The sequence below is a fragment of the Sinocyclocheilus anshuiensis genome, unplaced genomic scaffold, assembly GCF_001515605.1.
Source record: "Sinocyclocheilus anshuiensis isolate Anshui unplaced genomic scaffold, SAMN03320099.WGS_v1.1 scaffold139, whole genome shotgun sequence".
NCBI lineage: Eukaryota > Metazoa > Chordata > Actinopteri > Cypriniformes > Cyprinidae > Sinocyclocheilus > Sinocyclocheilus anshuiensis.
Window position 1 is genome coordinate 516,047 of NW_015549566.1, and position 22,214 is coordinate 538,260.

The 22,214-nt window shown below is 37.8% G+C and overlaps 3 protein-coding genes across 3 annotated transcripts; all 3 read right to left on the bottom strand.

Moving 5' to 3' along the window:
• Positions 1 to 5,413: 5,413 nt before the first annotated feature.
• On the bottom strand, positions 5,414 to 12,556 carry LOC107657242 (ankyrin repeat and protein kinase domain-containing protein 1-like). Its single transcript, XM_016445268.1, has 8 exons — positions 12,327 to 12,556; positions 11,509 to 11,788; positions 10,920 to 11,071; positions 10,762 to 10,811; positions 9,085 to 9,240; positions 8,396 to 8,487; positions 6,795 to 6,819; positions 5,414 to 6,682 (listed from the first exon to the last, which is right to left on the bottom strand). The coding sequence occupies exons 1-8, from the start codon at positions 12,518 to 12,520 to the stop codon at positions 5,427 to 5,429; spliced, it is 2,205 nt and encodes a 734-aa protein (XP_016300754.1). The 5' UTR covers positions 12,521 to 12,556; the 3' UTR covers positions 5,414 to 5,426.
• Positions 12,557 to 14,775: 2,219 nt separating this feature from the next.
• On the bottom strand, positions 14,776 to 16,988 carry LOC107657227 (uromodulin-like 1). Its single transcript, XM_016445252.1, has 4 exons — positions 16,795 to 16,988; positions 15,562 to 15,718; positions 15,094 to 15,220; positions 14,776 to 14,990 (listed from the first exon to the last, which is right to left on the bottom strand). The coding sequence occupies exons 1-4, from the start codon at positions 16,974 to 16,976 to the stop codon at positions 14,776 to 14,778; spliced, it is 681 nt and encodes a 226-aa protein (XP_016300738.1). The 5' UTR covers positions 16,977 to 16,988.
• LOC107657254 (uncharacterized) lies at positions 16,980 to 19,392 on the bottom strand. The gene is made up of 2 exons (XM_016445282.1): positions 18,280 to 19,392; positions 16,980 to 17,026 (listed from the first exon to the last, which is right to left on the bottom strand). The coding sequence occupies exons 1-2, from the start codon at positions 19,329 to 19,331 to the stop codon at positions 17,008 to 17,010; spliced, it is 1,071 nt and encodes a 356-aa protein (XP_016300768.1). The 5' UTR covers positions 19,332 to 19,392; the 3' UTR covers positions 16,980 to 17,007.
• Between the last annotated feature and the right edge of the window lie 2,822 nt (positions 19,393 to 22,214).

Genomic DNA, 22,214 nt, shown 5'->3' on the forward strand with positions numbered 1-22,214 from the left:
GTTAGGACAATATTTGGCTGAGATACAACTATTTGAATATCTGGAATCTGAGGGTGCAAAAAATCTAAATATTGAGAAAATTGCCTTTAAAGTTGTCCAAATTAAGTTCTTAGCAATGCATATTACTAATCAAAAATTAAGTTTTAATATATTTACAGTAGGAAATTTACAAAATATCTTCATGGAACATGATCTTTACTTAATATCCTAATGATTTTTGGCATAAAAGAAAAATCTATAATTCTGACCCATACAATGTATTTTTGGCTACTGCTACAAATATACCCCAGCGACTTAAGACTGGTTTTGTGCTCCAGGGTCATACATGACGTTTGATATCATTATCATATTATATCTTTTTGTGTGCGTGTGTGTGTGTGTGTGTGTGTGTGTGTGTCATTAAATTAAAATACTAAAGCAACTATTCTATTTAAAATTGTGTTTTAACAATTATTTTAACAACTGAATAATCAATAACAAAGGAGAATCCCTTTTAAAAGAAATTCATTTGAAAGGTATTTATTAAATTACTTTTATATAGGCCTATGAATATTTTCAGATTTAGTTGCCTATTTCATTGAAAGTATGTATTAAAAGCAACACTATGCATTCAAATTGAATTATTTTACTAAATGAATAGTAAAGATGTCTGAAATGTATATCTAATTGATGGAATTACTGAATTATAACACCATGAATTATATTAAGTATTAAATAAAAACTAGTTATGTTACGCCATCAACAACATGTGAGTCAAAGCCTTCTGTGCCAATTTACTCTGTCCATAAATCCCCCATTAACAAATAGATACAAAATCCTTTAATATTCAGCATAATACAATGTCACAATTACTATTTTACAGACACTAAGTCTCACAAATGTTAATATTCAGATGAAATGACAAAATTAAGAAGAGCATAGCCATTCATTAAATGTGTTGAGATTACAAAAATAAGGCTGTTATTATTATTTTTATTTTTTTAATCTAATTTAGTCAAATTTAGTCAATCACCTTACTTAATGAACTTGAATTTGGTTTTGTTATTTTTAATTACAAAAAGTAACATTATGAAATTCAAAAACAATGTAAAAATTGTTACGTTATGTTAAAAAATATGACTACACTGAAATTACACCTAAAAGAAAAATAGAAAGTTAAATAACTCCAATATTATTGCGTTCCACAAAAGAATTATGCAACGAGGGTGGACCAAGGACAAAATGTTTAGTTTAAAGCAAATGTGAATGGGTGATTTATGACACAACATTTTACAAAAACATTTCTTTTTGACATTTTTTTTTAAGTTGCATTCAAAATAGCCTACACATCAAGCAGAGTACATTTGGATGGGCATGACACTTCTGACAGTTAGCCAGCCCACTGGATGCGATAAATGTCAAAAGCAATTATTTGATTCTGGCAAATGAGCAGCTCATGGACAGACCTGAAAGGGGGAATTTCTAGATTTTTTCTATATTCTTTTTTTTTTTTCATACACCCAGACAGATGTGAGTAAACCAGTTCAGTGTGAGCTACATCAATTTATTGAATCAATATTAGACATGATATTTAAAAATTGAGTGGAGTAAAGTGAATGAAAATCTAATTTCCATTTTGTGCAGCATGTGACCAGATTAGTGAAGGCCAGTTGTTTGGGGAAACTCCTTGGTGTTCTATACATCAGGAAGTGACAACTGTGTGACGGTCAATCAAGATAAAAAGAGACTGAGCGATGAAAGTCTCATACTGAAGACCTGTCAAGGTTAAGCTTGAGGAGGCATCTATGTTGATGTCACAATGACACACTGAGAATTTCCTGATTTCAGGTGAATATAGAGTGAGAGCATGCCGTCGCGTGTCGGCTGAGGTATAAGAACAATGTTATCAAGAAGCCTGATGAAGATGAATATCATTGGCCAGAATACAGAGGCCTGTAACCCAGAAAAAAAAGATATTAGCCTTATTCTATCATATTTCAATGTTAAATTAACAACAGTGGCATAAAATGACTATTTTTTGACTATCTCTAAGGAATCCTGAATCATATCCAGCAGTTCCTGCATTAATCTTGCACAAGGCCACCAGTTTCAATCAACATGATGAATAATCTGTAAAACATTATTTCAAATTACCACAACATTTGGGACTGAATCCTACATCAGCACCTTTGGTTGCCAGTACACTCCTAAAAAGGTGATTCAGAGGTTTTTTGGATGACAGTCTTAGGTAGAAGCAAAAGACTACTTAAATGTTCTGAGCAGCATCTAAAGATTCTTGGCAACAAAAAAGATCTTTAATAAAATATGAAAAAAGTAGATATATTTTCATTTGGCACTGAATATAATGATGTGTTTATAAAATAATAAATAATTTCATGCCTATATTATCCTGTCAGATTATTCCTTTCAACAAGTCTTGAGAAAGCGTATCATTTTTAACTACTGTATGAGTTTGACATATTTAATTATTGCCTACTAAATGAATAATATTAAATTATTATATTACACTTCCAAGAAGAGCGAACAGTTACTTTTTCTGTAGACTTTTTATTTAATTCTAATAGCTCTTTTTTAAATTGCTGTGATTCTGTTTTCTCAAGTAAGTGGTACATTTTAAATGTAAGTGGTATTGGTTTTCCTCAGGTAAGTACATTTTCAGCACTCCAGCGGGAGCTCACTGGGATATGCTAATCAGCCAAACCATGACAGCTTATCTGCAGGTGGTATTCCAGGGATTCTCATTCTAGAAAGCGTTTGATTGGACAAAAATCTGTGTAGTGCAGGATGAGTCATCAGTATTTTTGGTCAGTTTGCCTGGAAGAGAAAGACTGTACATTTGAAATATATAATATCTAAATGCTATTTTGCCCACTTTTAGTAGTACATCAGAATATAGATTACCTCAAAGCTAACAAAATTCATGGAATGGAAAATGGCACTCTTTGTGACATTAAACAGTGGTGTCCTCTTACTATAGCAATTATGTAAACAAAATCATTTTAATGGTCTATTATAGCAACCGCTAATGTGTTGATGTCATTGTGTCATTCTCTGGAAGAGGGTTTGGTGCATGCTGGTTAAACGTAATATACCACTCATTAGTCGAGCTTTCTATGTGCTTGCCTAAAGGACCCAAAAGTAATGAAATGAAAGTCTGACAGTGCAATAATTGGTCATACTTCCCTAGCAATCTTCTTTCGGAGATGGTACTGTATTTTTTTTAGCAAATTTCTTTGGATGTGCAGTCTTGTGTATAAATTCATTTTTATCAAATTTGCCATGGAGATTTAAACCTAATCCGCATATATGATCCTCTTTGGTGCATTAACAATAGTCCACAGGGAATATTTTGAGCTGTGGTATTATGCATGTTTTGAAGCTTTGAAGAAAAATGTTCCCTCACAGATTCCACTCAGGATCTAAACACTAACAACTATTTAATTACATAAAATTGAGGATATCCGACAAGTGTAAATCACGCAGTAGAAAGCCCTCTCTTAATCTGCCTTGTTTTACTGTGTAAACATGAACACACAAGCACACACTGAGCAGAATTGTTCTTCTTTTCCTTACTTGGAATTAGACATATGACAGGAAATGATCTTATCCATACATTTTCTAAACTTTATAATCTCTCACGTAAGGTCCCTCTGCATGAGCAAAAACACCCAAGAAACATGCTATTACATAAAAGATCATTTAATTTAAAATTACTGCATATGAATGAGGATTGCATCAATTTGTGCTGTAGACGGTTTTGTTATTATGCAGACTTTAATGAGATATCTAAAGTGTCATGTACATTACAGTGGAGAAGCTGCAGAGCAAACCACAGTCTTTGATAATGGGCTGCATGTGTTCGGATTCCTTCACAAGGCATTGATGTTTTATTAACATATTCACTTGAGGGAAAAAATGCAAGCCAGAACCTTGCTAAAAAAGTGATTCTGATATTCTGATGTTTGTTTCAAAAGCTCTGAATCCTTATTACAGCTTTCTGAAAGTATATGAAAATTATTGAAATGAACTTTGTAATTCAAGCTTTATCTTATACTGTCATGTGTAATGTACCTTACAGTTTGTGAAATACAAAACTGGTGCATTTCAGTCATACGTTTACATGTTAAATATGAATTATATAATGATGTCTAGCATTCTACCAGTTCAGTTATAATATATATATACAACTGTACAATGATAGAATGGATCCACTAGGTTGTTTTGTACTCATCTTATATAGTTTTTTTTTTTTTTGCCCTTTGTGTTTAGGACAAAGCTGTCGAACGTGAGCGGAAGCCTGCTGGGAAGCGATAAGCATGTTGTCAAACAGGTTTTTTGGCCTTTTGTTTGTGAAAGTAACATGCCATTTGAATGCCATGAATGGTTATGATTTTTTTACCATGACATTACTGTACACATGTGCATGTCTGACAGTAGTGTAATTCATGCAATTATTAATGCATTGAATCATGCTACATACATAAGGTATCAAAATAACACACTTTTTGGTAGGCAATTTTGTCAATATGAGTTACCATTCACAACTTATTTTACTCCTCTAAAATGATGTTTTCAAATTAAATCAGATATTCAGCGAGAGAAAAAAATGTGTGCTGACAGATTAGATTGTGTTACACATCAGAATGGAGCCAGACTGAATGTGAGTAGGCAAAAAAAAAATGCTATCTGTCTAATTAGTTAAAGGGAAAGTTCACTCAAAAGAAACAAAATTGTCATTTACACACCTTAATGATATTACATTGAATTTCTTTCTTTTGTGGAACATAGAAGATATTTAGAGAAATGCCTCTGTTTTTTTTTTCTCCATACAATAAGTCAATGGTCACCAAAACATTTTGGTTACCAACATTCTTCATAATATCGTCTTTAGTGTTCCACAGAAGAAATAAAGTCATACAGGTTTGGAACTACATGAGTATGAATAAATGATGACAGAATTTTAATTTATGGGTAAATTATCCCTTTAACATTATTCAATAGCCTGTGCAACCTAAGTGACTTAACAGATATAGAAAGACATTTCAGTGTTGGAGCACATTTTGATTAAATATTGCAAAAAACAAACAATTGTCCTCTTAGGAATAACATGCCCTGATGAATTATTCAAGATAAATAAACTGACTGAATTTAGATTTTATGTTGACTTCCACTACATACTGCTAGTCATAAAATCCTTCATTCATAACTCTTCCATTCAGCGAACACACCTGAGTTCTTGACCAAACCCAAACAACGGTGTGAAATTCTAGGAATCTAAATCACAAACAACAGCAAGACTGTTTATAAGAACAAGCATTGCAGGAGGAAGGAAATCGATAGCAGAAATCAATGCTGCGCTCCCTCTAATGGTGGAGTTGTCTGTCACCAAACACGGCTCGCTCTCTGCCAGGATCTCAACCAGTGTGCTAGCTGTTCAGTTGCTCCACGGCTTCTGTATTGTTGCACCGTTGAGCCAAGGTTAGGGCGGTACATCCTTTTGAGTCCTGAATATCCCGCTGTGCATTATTCATCAACAGGGCTTTGATGATGGGGATGTTCCTGAGCTGGACGGCTAAATGCAATGGCGTTGCCTGGCTATTGTTCTGGGCATTCACATTGGCATGATGAGATATCAGCTGCAGAACGCTAGGGAAGCAGCTACTATTACAAGCTAAATGGAGGGGTGTCCAGCCGTTATCCTCGGCCAGGTTAGGGTTGGCACCTGCTGTTAGCAGCACCGTCACCACCTCCTCCTGCCCATGATGGCAGGCAAGGTGCAGAGGAGTCCAGCCGTCTTTCCCTTGGACGTTGACTGAGCCGTGGTGCTCCTCCAACATGAGGACAGTCTCCGGATGGCCTTTCAGGGCTGCCAGGTGCATGGCTGTCCAATTCTGATAAGTTCTGATGTTGGGGTCGACTCCTTTACTCAAAAGGAGTCTGCAGATACCTGTGTAACCCTTTAGAGCGGCAAAATGTAGGGGACTGTAGCTTTGCTCATCGACTGTTGTCACATCAGCCCCATTATTAACCAGCAAACGGACCACCCTGAAGTGCCCTTCATCTGCTGCCAAGTGTAGAGAAGTGGATTGAAGGTTATCCGCTTTGTTAAAGTCAGCTCCATTTTTGAGCAAGAGGTTGACGATGTTCACGTAACCATAAATGCAAGCCACGTGAAGCGGAGTACGGCCAGACTGCCGCTCCTGCTCATCCATGGCATCCAGACGTCGGAGCAAGATTCTCACAATGTGCTCGTGGCCGTTCTGAGCAGCTAGATGCAAAGGTGTCCACCCGTCCTTCTCCTTAGCATCGGCTCTCGCCTTATTGTCTAACAAAAGGCGAACAGCTCTGTCATCGCCAGCCTGTACGGCAAAATGCAGAGCGGTCCACTGGTCGCCATCGCTGAGGTTGACATCAGCCCCACAGTCTGTCAGCAAGCTGCAGATCTCGTAAAACTTGTGCAGAACCGCAACGATGAGCGGGGTGTAGCCTTTTACACTCTGGCAGTTCACTGAGGCTCCCAGATTCAAGACCATCTGCACGCTTTCTGTGTCCCTGCTTGCCACGGCGTGATGAAGGAGAGAGTTGTTGTCTTGGAAGAGCATAGACACGTGCTCTTTTCGCAGAACTTTCTTAAAACTCTCAAAGTCTTTCTTTACAAGGAGAGAGTGAATGCTAGAATCATCTGTAGGGGGAAAAAATGGATGGAGGACAGTTTTATATCGAGTAAGAGCGTGGAGAGTTTGTAGAGATAGAACAAAAGACGCTGAATGCGAAGACTTGGTCAAAATACTTGCCTGAGGAGACAGCTGTTTTCTTTGGCTAATGGAAAGAAAACAAAATTGAATGAATGTTATTTCTATTGTGTGAATAATAACAATATTTGTTGACATCAGATAGTGGTAAAATATGAAGGTGTTATTGCTATGGATTTTAAAAAGTTTGTGTGGATTTTATTTGTTTATGTTGTGCTGGTCAATATGGCAGTTACCTTATAGTATGTTTACATGATTTACAGCTTTTTGCATAGTCAGGCTAAACTGTATCTCTAAAAACGCTTTGCATGTCATCACTGATTTTTGGTGCAAGTGTACAACTGAGGGTACATTTACACATCAACAAAGTTTTTCCTTTGCGTTTTTGAAAAGTTTCGCGTACAGACGACAACATTGTCAAACAATCCCTCTTCATAAGGAACCACGAAAATGACTAAAAACACTATATTATCAATGCCAGACATGTCAAACAACCAATCACAGTTCGTTTCGTTCAGCGCCACGTTTCGGGGCATGGAAATGTCGCCACAATAACAGACCGGTGTGTAAAACTCTTGGACGCATTTTAAAGATTCTATGCTGCGAACTTTAAATATTTCACATACTTTTGAAAATCCAGCTTTTAGTTGATCCTGATAAGCGCTCATCGTCACACTTTCTTCTTTCGTGAGGGGGTTTGGCGTCACGGCATCTTTGTTTCCAGGCAGAACGTTAAAGAACGCGACACACACGTCTCCCGGAAATCCTATATAATTCAACCAATCCGATGACAACTTCGAAACTCCTGAAGTGTTTCCACTTTTGTGTGCCGTATGTATCAGACGTTCAGCCAACGGTCCGTGGGCGTGACGTCTGAGGCTGACTAGTCACTTTGTAAAGAAACACTATGTGTCTGCAGACATACCTATAGACTGAACACGTAAGATGCATGTGCATGACTTCATTGTTTTCACAAATTTGCATTTTTGCAGTTTACATGGAGACATTAACCATATCGTTTTCCAAAACCTGCACTTTGAAATTTGTTTTCAAAAGTTTGCGCTTTCAGGCCCCCAAAATGCTGTTGTCGTGTAAATAAAAAGGACAAAACACATGAAAAGATGTACATTTTTACTTGAAAACTGTCATGTAAATGCCCCCTGAGGCCAACTGAAGTCTGATTAATGTATAAATGCTGGATGGCTCTGAGCTGCAATCGTATTATCTAGGTCTGTTAGTTCGACTTAGGCTTGAAACTGGACGGCTGCAACTTCAGTCGGTCTGAAGTGCTTATAATCTTGTCTAAAAACACGTTGCGCATTATCATTGAGCAAGCACGCAATACTGACACCAATTGTAGTTTGATTACAAGTATGAATACTGGACCAAGCTGAAATGCAATCGATTTTTCTTGGTCTATTTATTGACTGGTACAATTTCAAGTGTTTATGACATTTAACAAAGATGAATCATCTCATGTTTAAATAATTCCTTAACATTCTGCAGGTTTCCTTCCCAAAGTTAGAGGAGAAAATAGTAGAATGTGTTCACAGATCCCCAAGTTTTACTCAAACTAACACCTTATGTGCTGACGGTGTACTGTGGTCTAAAGATGCACTGGAAGAGTCACTTACGTTCCATACCTGTTCAGGCAGACGCTTTCTTATCTCACCCTTTGCATTCGTGTCTGGGATTTTTAGGACTTCGCTAAGGACTTCAGTCAACCGAACAGTCACTGCAGAGAAATGGAGATGATGCAGCTGAATGTCACTTTGGGAGCAGTTTTGCTCTAGCTCTTTTTCAGGCCTTCTTACACAAGAGTGATAGTTTGGTTAAAAATGTGCAAAGGCCAGCCAATGATTGACAGCCTTTTAACCGCCTAATGGGAAATTTTGTGTATAATATGAGATAAAATCGTAGCGCAGGGGATATAACGGTGCTAATCACACTGCATTTTTAGTAATCTGATGTACAAGATTAATTGAATTCAACACATTATACAATACGACACTGCAACAGAATTATCAGAAGCTTATTAAACTACTTTAATGCTTGAACACAAACAGTGAATATTAAAATTCATTATCGCAGACACTAAATCAAATAATTTAATTACTAAACGTGACCTGAGGAAGATACAGTCACAGAAGAACTGGGAGGCTGAAAAAAGATGCAACAATGTAGGCTGTTTGCTCATTGTTATTTCAGTAGAGTAAGACAACTGAGCAAATGTCTGCTGGGACTTTTGGAATTAATTTTGTCTGTATATATAATAAAGCACTTATTATAGTCTTCATTAAACAGAAACAAGAGCAAAAATTAGGTTTGTTACCAGAGATAGCCGGTCGCCTGGTGCAGTCTTGGTGCCAGCATTGCTGCATGACACCAATCATGTCATCGCACTCAGGGGGCTTGTCTTCAGGGATCTTCTCTACACCAGGCCTTTTGCCAGATGACACTCTGAGTAATATTTCTGTCATATTCAGACCTGTGACAAGGAGAATAGAACAAACTGCTTGGAGTGTTATTTTTTGTACTATACAAACTCCAAATAATGCACTTGTAAACAAACACTTGTTCTTCTAGCTCTCTCATAACAAACAAAGAGGAAAAGGAACTCGCTACGAATGTTGTGCAAAAGGGCCTGAAACTTATTTTTTTCAATAAACACTGAGTGGAAGATGGTTCAGAAATGTTAACTGGCAACCTCAGGTGGTCAAAATAAATATTATATGAGCTCTTTTGTTCTGTATTCATTTTAGATGATTTTTCTTTCAGTTAACACTATTACCAAAATGCAGGATGTTTTTTCCCCTTCTAGGGAACACGCGCTGCATCCTCTAGCGGACACTATGAGGACTCTCGCCATTAGGACCATTCTGAAGCACATGTGAAACAAAGCCTGGCTTCTATGACTAGGTTGGGTTCCTCTTGACACAATCTTGCTCAAGTAGGCACTGAGTACTTGCCTTGGAAAATAGCTATGCGAGGATAGCCGTGTTTCAGCTCAGTACTGGCCCCTTATCAGGGTTTTATGTAGCGGTCTTTGAGCCTCTTGCCTAGATTGTGCTATCTCCTGTTAGGGTTTTAAGTAGATAGTCCACTTTACATGGTCTTGGCAATCTTTCATAGTTGCCTTTTTGTTCCCCATAGTGTCCGCTAGAGGACACTGTGCGAGTTCTCTAGAAGGGGAACGTCTCGAGTTACACATGTAACCATGGTTCTCCGAGAGGGAATAAGACACTGCGTCCCCTCGCAATGCCTTCGGCCTGCCTGTTTCACGTCTCCTTCGGACAACTAAGTTGGTGCAAGTTCGGCAGGCGGCCTCTTATACTTCTGTGCACCGTCTGTGATATCACGGGCTACGTGGGCCAATAGGATTGGAGTTGTTTCACACATGCTTCAGACACCAGTCCAGCTGGCGGCAGTCCCCAAAGTGTCCTAGAGGATGCAGAGTCTCGTTCCATCTTGGGGAACTGTGGTTACATGCGTAACCCGAGACGGTTTTTAACATTAATAATTAAAAAAAAAAATTAATAGACAAAACTTATCAATCAATAAAATTAAATATTTTTTTGTAAATTTAATCTACATGAAGCTACCATAAAAAAAAAAAATCATTTATTTGATTATCACTCATTTATTTTATCATTTTTTCTTGAAAAAACTTGGGTTGAATGATGAATGCAACAATTTGTGTAAAAATCTGGAAAAGTGCCAAAATGAGGAACAATATATACCTTGATATGCACGCTGCTGAGTGAGAATCTCCCACATAATAATAGAAATGCTGTAAAGTGAAAATGTTTAGATGTTTATTTAATGGCATATCATGACTCACTGTCAAAATGTCAATTTGTGTACATACTGTAAAGTTCTTTAAGTTATGAACTCTCACCTGTAACTCATTTATTTGATCATTTTTTCTTGAAAAAACTTGGGTTGAATGATGAATGCAACAATTTGTGTAAAAATCTGGAGAAGTGCCAAAATGAGGAACAATATATACCTTGATATGCACGCTGCTGAGTGAGAATCTCCCACATAATAATAGAAATGCTGTAAAGTGAAAATGTTTAGATGTTTATTTAATGGCATATCATGACTCACTGTCAAAATGTCAATTTGTGTACATACTGTAAAGTTCTTTAAGTTATGAACTCTCACCTGTAAACATCATACTTCGTTCCAGGAGCTTCTGGATTCTGGGTAAAGGTCTCTGGAGGCACATAGTTTATGTTCCCTCGAGCTGTCAGGTGTTCAATAAACTCGGTCTTACCTGAAAACTCCTCCCATTTAACGAGGCCAAAATCTGAAATCTTTAATGAGAAATTAAGTCTCAAACCACGACAACACTGAGGTTGCATACTTCAACCTAACAATGCATTTATGTAGAACGGGGGTGTCCAAACTCGGTCCTAGAGGGCCGGTGTCCTGAAGAGTTTAGCTCCAACCCCAATTAAACACACCTGAACCAGCTAATCAAGCTCTTACTAGGCATACTAGAAACTTAAAGGCAGGTGTGTTGAGGCAAGTTGGAGCTAAACTCTGCAGGACACCGGCCCTCCAGGACCGAGTTTGGGCACCCCTGATGTAGAAAGTACCATTAAAAACTGATAAAAGCAGTAACAATTCAACCTTATTATAAGGGTTACCCTTAAGGTCTCTTTCTTGTAAATTCTTTATAAAGTCTCTTTTTTTACCAGAAATAAATTCAGAAACCTTTTGAAAACAAGAGCAGTAGTATCTGACTCACCTTCACATGCAGATGATCATCAAAAAGAATGTTGGCTGGTTTCAAGTTCAAATGAAGGATGGGTGGTTTCATGCTGTGCAGAAAATTCATGCCCATCGTCATCTCGTGGATCATTTGGAACTTCTTGGGCCACATTAATAAATGACTGCTGAGGAGGTTGTCCAGGGATCCCTTTCTCATATATTCCATCACTAAACCAGGTGGATCTTTGCTTATTCCATAAATGGAGATTAAATAGCTGAACTTCAGTCTTCCAATTTTGGACATCTCTATCATGTTCCTGGGCCGTAAAATTTTAAATCATAGAATATAGTTACACACACACACACACACACACACACACAGGTTTGTTTTTGTGAAAAGTGGGGACATCCCATAGGCGTAATGGTTTTTATACTGTACAGACCGTATATTCTATTGCCCTACACCAACCCTACCCCTAAACCTACCCCTTACAGGAAACTTTGTGCTATTTCAGATTTTCAATACACTCCATTTTGTGTGATTTATAAGCGTTTTGAAAAGTGGGGACATGGGGTAATGTCCTGAAAAGTCACCTTCTCCTTGTAGTACCTGTCATACCTTTGTCATTATACAAATTTATGTCCTCATTTGTCACAAAAACGCGCGCACACACACACACACACACACACACAACATAAAAAAAATAAATAAATAGACAAAGATAATATACAGTATATTTCATATTTACTATAGTTAACTTAAAAAAAAAGTCATATATAATGCATTTTTACAACTATAATCTCAGTTTTAACAGCAATATAGTTTGAATCTTCTATTCTCATGTGTACTTGTACCTGTAATCATTGGTCGTTGTCTTTAGGGCACATGTTTCCCGCCAGACTTTAACCTTCACCTTATAGACTCGACCAAACTTGCGCTCAGCCAGTTTCTCCCAGTCATTTTCAAACTCATCTTTTTTAAAATGATTAAATCTCTCCAGGCTGCCATCTCTGAAAGAATCCTGTACACTGGAATTAGCTGCTGTCATTTTGTTTTCCAGTCTCAGGAAATGAAGACACTGCTCTTCGACATTTCTTCTTGGCACACATAAACCAGGTCAAGGAAACACATATTAAACAAAAAGCTCTGCTGGTTTTGGTGGGAGGAGTCAAGAGCCCTGATTATTAGAATAGAAATGTAACACAGCCAGTTTTGAATGAGTTCCACAGGTGAGGCTGCGAGATTTGTGCGGGACACCTGATAACTGGATATACCAGCTGTATGTTTTTACATAACAGTAGCCGCTGCCTCATAAGGCTTGTGTGCATGTTTGTGGTTTGTTGTTAGGGAAGCAGTTTAATTTTATTTAATATAATTCAGCAGAATGTACAAATATATGTGATTCTAAATACATAATTAAAGGTTTTATGATTAATTGGCTTACAGTTCAACACATAAATAAAGTGCATGCCACATTTTCAATATAATTACTATTGTTCTCTAGAAGTTCTCCCATTGTTCATTAATCACTCAAGCACTACGTCTTGAATTTCTTGGCACATGAGCAAAAACCTGTGGAGTGAATGTTATTCTAAGCCAAACTGATGCAAATTACTGTAACCTTCAATGACAGGCTTTCAAAAAATAAAGTAATAATACTAACAACAGTAATTAACAATCAAGCAGGGAGCAGCACTTTTATACTGAGGTGATAATGCGCTGCCTCTTCAGCGCTCTTGCAACACTTTGAAGTAGAGACTTGGCATTCAGCTGCTGCGATTAAGTCTTTGTCGGCCATCCAAAGCGACACTTCATCCTATAAGAAGTACACAAAGAGCCAGCCACTGCATTTCAACGTGAATACAGGATCTGCTGACTTTCTGCTTTGATGCAAGGACCAGACTCACAGTCAAAACGTGTTATAATGTTCTGCTTTGTAGTGACGCAGTGAAGGTGACTGTAATTTTCAGTGTGTGGTGCACAAAGCAATTGAAATGCTTTTAAATTACCTTTTACCACTTAAGATAACAGAATAAATACGCTAATTACCTTAATTACTGAGGAAGTAATTACGCAATAAGCAACCACAAGTGTTTCTAATGGTCTATTTCTTAAGATTTAATATCGAAGTTTGTTTCTTTTCAGTTCTGTGACATATTCACTTCATTTCCCGTGGGGCCCATTTCGATTGTACTTTCAATTACAAGTAGTCATTATGTTTTTTAGTAAGTGATCTTCAAGCCAGTAAATCTGCTGTGCCTCTAGGTTGTCCCAGCCTGGTGGTGGGATTTACATAGAGATGCATCTCAAAGGCAATGTCTGCTTGTTACTACTTAATTGATTCTTTTTTTCCTCCAATGGCAATTAATTGAAAGGGAAACACATAATGTGAAACCTAATAAGCAGTTGAACAACATGTCTAATGTAGCGCTGGGGTAGTGATACATACAGAGAAGCATTCACGTATATCTTTGACATCAGTATGTCCTACATTGAAGAATGGTAAATCTCAAAGCAGCAAAGAAACTAGGCAGTGTTAGGATGAGCAACCCAACAGTGGTTTCTGTCATCATTTATTAACCCTCATGTAATTCCAAACCTGAATTACTTTCACAAAAGAACATATTTTGAGAAATGTCTTATTGTTCTTTTTTCATCCATACAATCCATCCATGAATCTTGTTTTGGACTCCATTAACTTTCGCGAATATTCTTTAAAATATCTTTTGTTTTAAGGTGCGGTCACACAGTAAATTGTCAATACTGCGGCGATGTATGAAGTACATCTCACACACGTCACTTTCAAACCAAGCAGCTTTCTGTTGGACAGTCTGTGTGACCAACTTGAACCCGTTGAGAAATCTGCATGGGGAAAACTTTTGCCCTCAAACAGAATTCACAATCACGTGGATTCCTACAGAAATTATTGCATTTTTTTTGTAAAAACTGTTTCTGAAAAAAACATTTGCAGAAGAAGATTCAAGGTAAATCTGACTGCACTTTTATGCAGAGGAAAAAAAAGGTTTTGGAATGACATGAGCGTAAGGTGTTATATGAATTATCCCTTTAAATAGCTGTCTGTTTACATTATTGACTCATTTACTTAGCATGTACAAGTGTTCACCATGAAATGGTTGACTGGCTTGCAATTTTTACATCTCTATTGTAATATTCAAAGCATGGCGCTATGATACAGAATAAACGTGTATTTAAGAGCACTTTGGGCCTCTTTTAACAATGTTAATAGTTTCATCAGTTTCCCAGTGCAGCAACTAAACATAATGATGAGCAATTCAAAAACTGTCAGATAATGATTGAGCGCTCAATGCAGATTTTAGTCTGGTTGGCTGGTTTGCAGTGAGCTCTGTTCTGTTGGCATTCACAGAGGGCCCTGGACCAGCAGTAGGCAGACCTTTGCAGACAACGTCTGTTTGCCATCCAGACAAGAAAGAGAGCCAAACACGCCAGCAAACAGCTGGCCACTGAGCTGATGATCACCACCATGGCTTCAGTGTCATCTGTACGGCATTAACAAACCAAATCAGACCGACAGTTCAGCTGAAATATTTTTTCCATTACTTTGTTTTATTATTCCACCAGAACAACTTGGTAATAAGTTACCTGCTGTTTCAGAGAATGATGAATTGTCTGCTTCTTTCAAAACAGGGCCAAAGGAAATGCGGTTTCCCGTGCTGCTGAAGATGGCCCCTGCTTCCTTTCCGAGATGTGCATTTTGACTCTGAATGCACTGCTGAGATGAGAAATGGATAACCAATAATGTCATCATCCTGAAATCAAGCCATTACACTGAGCTAAAATACATCCCCTGAACTTCTGCATACTTTAAACTTGTTTACAGGCTCAATGAGTTATTCTGTTAGCCTACAAACTGCCGACCACTTCACCTTCTGTCTTGCAGTGACAGAGTAACAAGCTGGGGAAGATCATTTATTTAGAAACTGCAGACGCTGTCATCAAAACAGGGAGAGTAATGAAAAGGAGAAAATCTTTCAGCAGAAATACTGAGACCTTATCAACAGTGATAAATGATCCCCAAGTTTTCATCTTTGAGGCTGGGTTCAGACTCACCCTCTCGCACTCAGAATAGTTCCTCAAACACACGCTCAGGTCACAGTGCAGGTAAGCCGTGGAGTAATTGATCATCTGGAAGAGACTGATGGTGAAGCTGGCCCTCTTTGACAGGATGCTAGGAAGGAGTCTAATGCCATGAGGGTCTATAGGCAGCCTGAGGGAGTTCACATCAAAGAGACGCATTAGCTCTGAGTGCGAACAAAACTAAAATAATGAACTTGCCGGGTGATGCAAACAGAGGTGAAACGTCTGGCGCTAAAAAGCATGACAATTAAATCCTGTGGATGCTATATGCAAATAGCTGATGTTTTTGTAATTATGATAACAATGAGAGCAGTGGTTTGATTTAGTCCAATGTGAGATGGGTTATTTTAAAATCATTTAACAATTATTTTGACATAATTTATCTTATGCTATCATTGGCATACAGAATATAGTATATTTTGTAAATTACCATTTATTAGTGTCATCATAACTCTATTTTCTAAATTAAATCTTATTGATGTTACTGTGAATAATTCAGCCATGCATGAGTTTCATTTAAAAGAAAAAAAAAATTGAGCTTAAAATCAAAATGTCAAATCATGTCTCAAATCACTAACATTTCTGTTGTGATGTATAGTGGACTTCTTCAATCATTACTGCACTAAAATATTTTTAACTACAATAAAGAACATATTTAGTGCAGGTTTTTTTTTTTTTTGGTGGTATCTAAGCGTTTTTTGATAAGATGTTAAAATATATCAAAGTATCTCATCTAAAATTCGTGCACTAAGTCTAAATCTAAAATCTAGATCTACTGAAAGTACACATTGTGCTGTCTCTGGATATTAGTGGCAATGTGCTATTGGCAACAGAGCTGAGAAAGTGAATACTTCACACACCAGCAGGGACACAGACATCAGCAGTTTACTGTACTGCTCTAGCAACAAAACTTTCAGCTCGATATAGGGACATGCTTTGCCCAGTATATGTATAGCTTTCTCAAGTTCTTAGTCGATCATTATAATGCTGTTCCCCTGTGATAAGGTGACCAGTTAAAACGCAGTCATATAAACAGAAACGAATGCTGATATATTAAACTTTCACATAAAAACGAGGGAGATGGGATCCCTATAATCCAGCCATGCTCGGAACAGCTGATTTGGCACCATAATGTGAAATGTGGCCTGGTTCAAGGGCACCATGTGATTTCAGTTAATCTAAAATAACCTGAGAGGTGCACATTACCTGGAAAAAATGCAGCAGGTGGTGTTAAATTCATCAAGTCTGACGGTGGGCGAGAGGCAGCAGGATTTTATCTCTAGGTTCACCTGGCTGTTATTTGTTTTGAGGCTGATGACGACACGTAGGTTTCCGAGGGCAGGGATGAGATCTCCAGGCATGATATCTCTCTCCAAGTTCAGACTCATCTCTGCTGTGTAGTTGCCAGTGCCGCAGATATCATGAGATTTGCGCCAGACTGGAAGAAGACAATCAGATGGTCAAAATCCAGTTCAGTTCATTGAAAATTAATCATGATGACTACAGTTTATCATCATGCTGGCATCTCTAGATTGCTTGTACTTGTGCAGCTAAAGTTTATTCAGTAAAGTAACATTCTGTCCACAACAACAGCAGACATACGTCTTTATTGATATCACTAAACTGAAATGAAAGAAAAAAAATAAAATTATATATATACAGTGGGTACGGAAAGTATTCAGACCCCCTTAAATTTTTCACTCTTTGTTATATTGCAGCCATTTGCTAAAATCATTTAAGTTAATTTTTTTTCCTCATTAATGTACACACAGCACCCCATATTGACAGAAAAACACAGAATTGTTGACATTTTTGCAGATTTATTAAAAAAGAAAAACTGAAATATCACATGGTTCTAAGTATTCAGACCCTTTGCTGTGACACTCATATATTTAACTCAGGTGCTGTCCATTTCTTCTGATCATCCTTGAGATGGTTCTACACCTTCATTTGAGTCCAGCTGTGTTTGATTATACTGATTGGACTTGATTAGGAAAGCCACACACCTGTCTATATAAGACCTTACAGCTCACAGAGCAAATGAGAATCATGAGGTCAAAGAAACTGCTTGAAGAGCTCAGAGACAGAGCTGTGCCTTGCCACAATTCTGGCCAAGGTTATATATATATATATATATATATATATTAGTGCTATTTTTTCAACACATAAATAAATAAATAAAAAAATAAGTGTTTTGTTTTTCAATTACAAAAAATAGACCATCAGATAATTTCAGATTTTTTTTGTTTTGTTTCATTTTTTATTAGAGTTTTAGTTTAAATTGTGTATTTGTTCAAAGCAAATCAAATTTATTTTTAAAGCACTTTTACAAAAATAAAATACAATAATGGGGAAAAAAAATAAAACATCCTATTAGATAAGGACATAAAAAGAATAAAATAAACATACATCTGCTCAAACCTAATGGTTTTAAATGGGTTTTATTGATTTTAGACATCTTTTATTGATACAGTATTTCGGCATTTCAGTTTAGTTATAATTACATTTTGTTGCATGAATTTAAATGGGTATAGATTTTTTTATTTTGTTAGAATTTATCTATCTATCTATCTATCTATCTATCTATCTATCTATCCATCCTATGGTGCTGATTGATCTAGCACTACACAAATGCTAATAAAATAGTTTGTTTTCCACATTAAAAGTGATTTAAGAGTTCTGTGTCATTACCCGCTGAGAGAATCGGGTGATATAATCCTCCTCTTCCTGTTTATCACCGGCAGGTCTGACACAAACCCAGCAGATACCCCTGAGTCACTTTCAGCAAATGGAGTGGTGCCATGTGAAATATCTTCACTCCCTTCCCTGGACTGTAATGAACCTTTGGGGAGCGATTGTGTCTCTGTACTTGAGAAACTCAAATCCGTGTGGACAATAGGAGAGAACTTTTCCCCAGTAACAGCAGACAGCGCAGTCCGCCCAAGGTGTTTTTGTACATCTTCTGTTGCGCCTGAACTGGACATTTCGTCAGAATGAAAGTTTGATTGTGTCGTTCGTGAATGCTCATTTACTGTTGAGAAAAATTCAGTCTGGTTTTCAGTTAAGGTCACATGCTCTTTATGCAACACATTCTGCATTTGAATAAGATGCAAAGGGAAAGTTGGTGAAGTTGTTCCAGTGAATGATTCAAGGGGTGATGTGTTTAAGGCCTCTTCTGGTCGTGCTGCAGCTGTTGTGTGCCTGCTGATGCCAGAAATCGGGCTGGATGTCATGTTCCGAGGATGCAATTTAACATCTGATAAATTTACAAACATATGAAGTGAATCTTTGTGGTTGTCAAGTCCAATTATCTTTGTCATTGTTCGCTCAATAGATACTGACGGTGAAGCAGAGAAGGTCAAATGTCTTTTAGACTCTGTATTTAAGAGAGCAACAGGGGAAACAGTAGTGTGAATTGGGCTTGAAACAATCTTGAGCGAAATTGACATGAACGAGGTTTGATTCACGCCTACAACTGAATGACTGCTCTGATCATGGTGTTTCAGAGTTGTTGGTTTAACCGTGCCATCTCTCTTCTTTAAGTATGACTCAATCTGAAGTCCAGATTGTGATTGTGGTGTTTCTGTGAGGAATTCCTCTCCAGGGTGAGCTTCAACGAGCCGCTGGACTGATGGGATACTGCTAACTGTGTAGCTGCCGAAAAAAAGCGCCACAGTCCCTCTTGGGTTTTTAAGAAATTGTTGTTTGTCGTCTAATGGCAAACCAATCTTTCCAGTTGTCATCGAGTGATTTAAAAAGGCGTTCTCACTAATACTTTTCTTAGAGATAGACAAAAGTTTTGAAAGAACTCTGGCATCTGTTGTCACTGTATTTTGTGACTTACTGAAAGTTGTTGGCAGCAGCCAGGACTTCTTTTGTGGAACTGCACGAGAGAACAGGGAGATATTGGCAAACGACACCTGGGGTTTTAAAAACATAGTTGTTGTAATGAAGGTCTTTATTGTGGATATGTAGCTGTTAGGAGTCTGATGTGTTGGGGGAACTCTAAAATGTGACATGCTTTTGTTGACTGTGGTTGCATTTACTATTTTGTGTCTTGTTAATCTGCTTGAGTTCATGTTTGGCCTCTCGGATATGACGGATGGTGCTTTTTGTGATGCACCGTGCACTTGGTTTTGGTTTGTAGAGTCAAATTTAGTAAAATCTTCCATATTTGTGAATCTCTTCACAGTTGTAAACGAAGGTGGAATCGATTCAGGAGCTTGAACTGATACAAAAGGCTTTAATCTCTCTGAGGGAAAATTATTTAGAGGCTGTCGAGGCTGATGAACGTTCACTTTGAAGACATGAAACACGTTCTTAAGCTTTGTCAGAGGTGGAAGAGGCGCCGCTGTAGATAATTCCTCAAACTCATCGAGGCGTTTTGAAGAATCTTCTTGAGATGAAAAGGTTCGGGGAGCCGTAAGTGAACTTTCTGTCTGTTTCATGAACATTCGCTTATTACTTGCTGTAGTTGTTTTCTCAGCGTTGGTTAATGAGGCAGTACTAAAGGGCATTAATTTACTCAGCCAAACTGGAAAATGATCCATTCTGTTATGTTTCTCCATCAGAGAGTTATTGGATGTTCTGGCTTCTTTGGAACAAAGATGGGAAGTTTTTAGCAAAGATGAAAAGGTTTGAGCGGCCAAAGAAAGGTCACTTTTATTCAGACGATGAAGGAAACTTGTTGGCGAGGTTTGGAGTGTTGGTTTAATTTGACGCTCTTTACTTGATTTGGTGTGAAAAATCGATTTGCTTTCTAGTCCGTCCCTCGCTGAGACAATTCTTTGCATGGAATCAGTTATCAACTTGTTTTGTAACATGCATTTCGCCAGCAGCTGTTACCATGTTTGAAAAATAATTCAGCGTGGTTGCGTCTGGAATCTTTGCAGGGGTCAGCTTTGAAGTGGAGAATAAAAAAATTGAGTCTGGGTGCTTTAGTGACACCCCGAAGGGTTTTGGTCCATTGGTGCTCGGATTTTTGCTGCTTTCTGCCATTTTATTAACTATTACTTGGCTGGTTGATTTCACTTGTAATGGAGTATTAAGGATCAGTGAACTTGGTGAAAGCAGATTCTTCTGGTCTTTTGGCTCATGCTCAGATCCATTTCTTGGATTTTGACCAAGCTCAGTGGTTAAAAGCCCTGTACCCTGCAAAACTGTCAAATGCATAATGGTTGAATGGTTCTTCTTTAAAGAAACCTCTTCAGTACGATTCAGAGGGTCATCAGCTCCAAACGACTCCAGAGTCCAATTTTCAGTCTTGTTTTCGCCCCATCTTTCCATGCTCTCATTTGACTCTCCAAGATTAACAATTACTGCTGGATCAGAGGCCGATACCATGGGAATGCCATTTGTGGGTGAAGGAGTAATAGACTCCAAGACTCTTTGATTCTTGCTTTCCAGCGAATCGTGAAAAAAAGCAAAGATCTTTTCCCAGCCTCTGGACAGATGAGAGGCAGGCGTCATGGTGTTATTCATCACTGACTCAAATTTAGCCTTAGCTGAGAGATGAAGCCTCTCCACATCATTGGAGATCAATGAGAGGTCTCCGTCAGACTGAAACGGCTTTGCTGCTATGCCATCCTCACCTGTTGAACGTGAACCTGTACCATAAGCTAAGACAAAGATCGGTACATTTGAGGTAATTGCATCTTTATCAGTGGTTGTGGTTGCATTTACTGTACTTGAGTGCTGCATCTCATGTGGCGTATGGAACAAATCTGTCCCTGGAGAACTGATTACAGCTATAGTCAATAGAGCAGGGCTTTCAGTGGAAACTTTTGCACCGTTGTCACTGGAGCTGTTTTGCTCTTCTGATGGCATAATTGTTATGAAGGTTGCTCTCTCGGTTTGCAGGGACTGAAAGCCTTGCAGATCCTCCTCCTTAGCATTCACTGAAAAAAGCAGAGTTGCAATTTTGCTTGTGAGATGCCTCATAAAATACACATAAATGCCTATAGTATATAGTTCGATAGGCATTAAAATTTTATGACTGAATATACAAAAAAATAGATGGTTGCAGTTAAAATTATTGCATGTATAAGGATTGTTCCGGAACATAATACAGGTAAGCAAGTTGCAACATTTGCCGTAATTAATAATTTAGTCCTCTTTATGGAACACAAATGTGTAATATGTTGCACACTCTCAGAGAAAAAAAATGGTGCAAATGCTGTCACAGGGGAAGCACCCTTTCAAAAGGCACTAATACGCAATTATTGGTAAGCAAAAAAAAAAAAAAAGGGTATCGCTCTAGTGACAGCTTTTGCATATCTATTTTTTTTTCTGAAAGCATGGGAAATTAAGAAATCTGTGAATAAGTTGCTAACACTGAACAGAAAATTTAGAAGTACAGAACTGCACCCATAAGGACGGGCCTATAACATTGTAAAAACAATTGGTTTGAAACAATTACCCTGTATCTGTCAGGCCTGTGTTCCTGTCTCTTCTGTTTAGTATAAATGGGTAGTCTGCCTCATGTTTTTGTTGTCGAGTCTTAAACGTCATTCCATGTGTGTTTCCTGCGCTTCCTATGTTAGTGGTCCTTTTCATTTGGTTTGTTTATTAAAAGTCAAGTTTTGAAAGTCATCTCCTCGTTTCTCTCCTACACACTGTGACAGTAT

Excerpts from the sequence above, each read along its gene's own strand:
- LOC107657242 (XM_016445268.1), bottom strand. The coding sequence starts at position 12,520 with ATGACAGCAGCTAATTCCAGTGTACAGGATTCTTTCAGAGATGGCAGC. Across the intron at positions 8,488-9,084 it reads CAGGCGACCGGCTATCTCTG|TGACTGTTCGGTTGACTGAA; the intron begins GTAACAAACCTA and ends ATTTCTCTGCAG. Across the intron at positions 6,820-8,395 it reads GAAAGCGTCTGCCTGAACAG|CCAAAGAAAACAGCTGTCTC; the intron begins GTATGGAACGTA and ends TCTTTCCATTAG.
- LOC107657227 (XM_016445252.1), bottom strand. The coding sequence starts at position 16,976 with ATGAGTCTGAACTTGGAGAGAGATATCATGCCTGGAGATCTCATCCCT. Across the intron at positions 15,221-15,561 it reads ACTATTCTGAGTGCGAGAGG|TGCATTCAGAGTCAAAATGC; the intron begins GTGAGTCTGAAC and ends TCATCTCAGCAG. Across the intron at positions 14,991-15,093 it reads ATCATTCTCTGAAACAGCAG|ATGACACTGAAGCCATGGTG; the intron begins GTAACTTATTAC and ends AATGCCGTACAG.
- LOC107657254 (XM_016445282.1), bottom strand. The coding sequence starts at position 19,331 with ATGACAACTGGAAAGATTGGTTTGCCATTAGACGACAAACAACAATTT.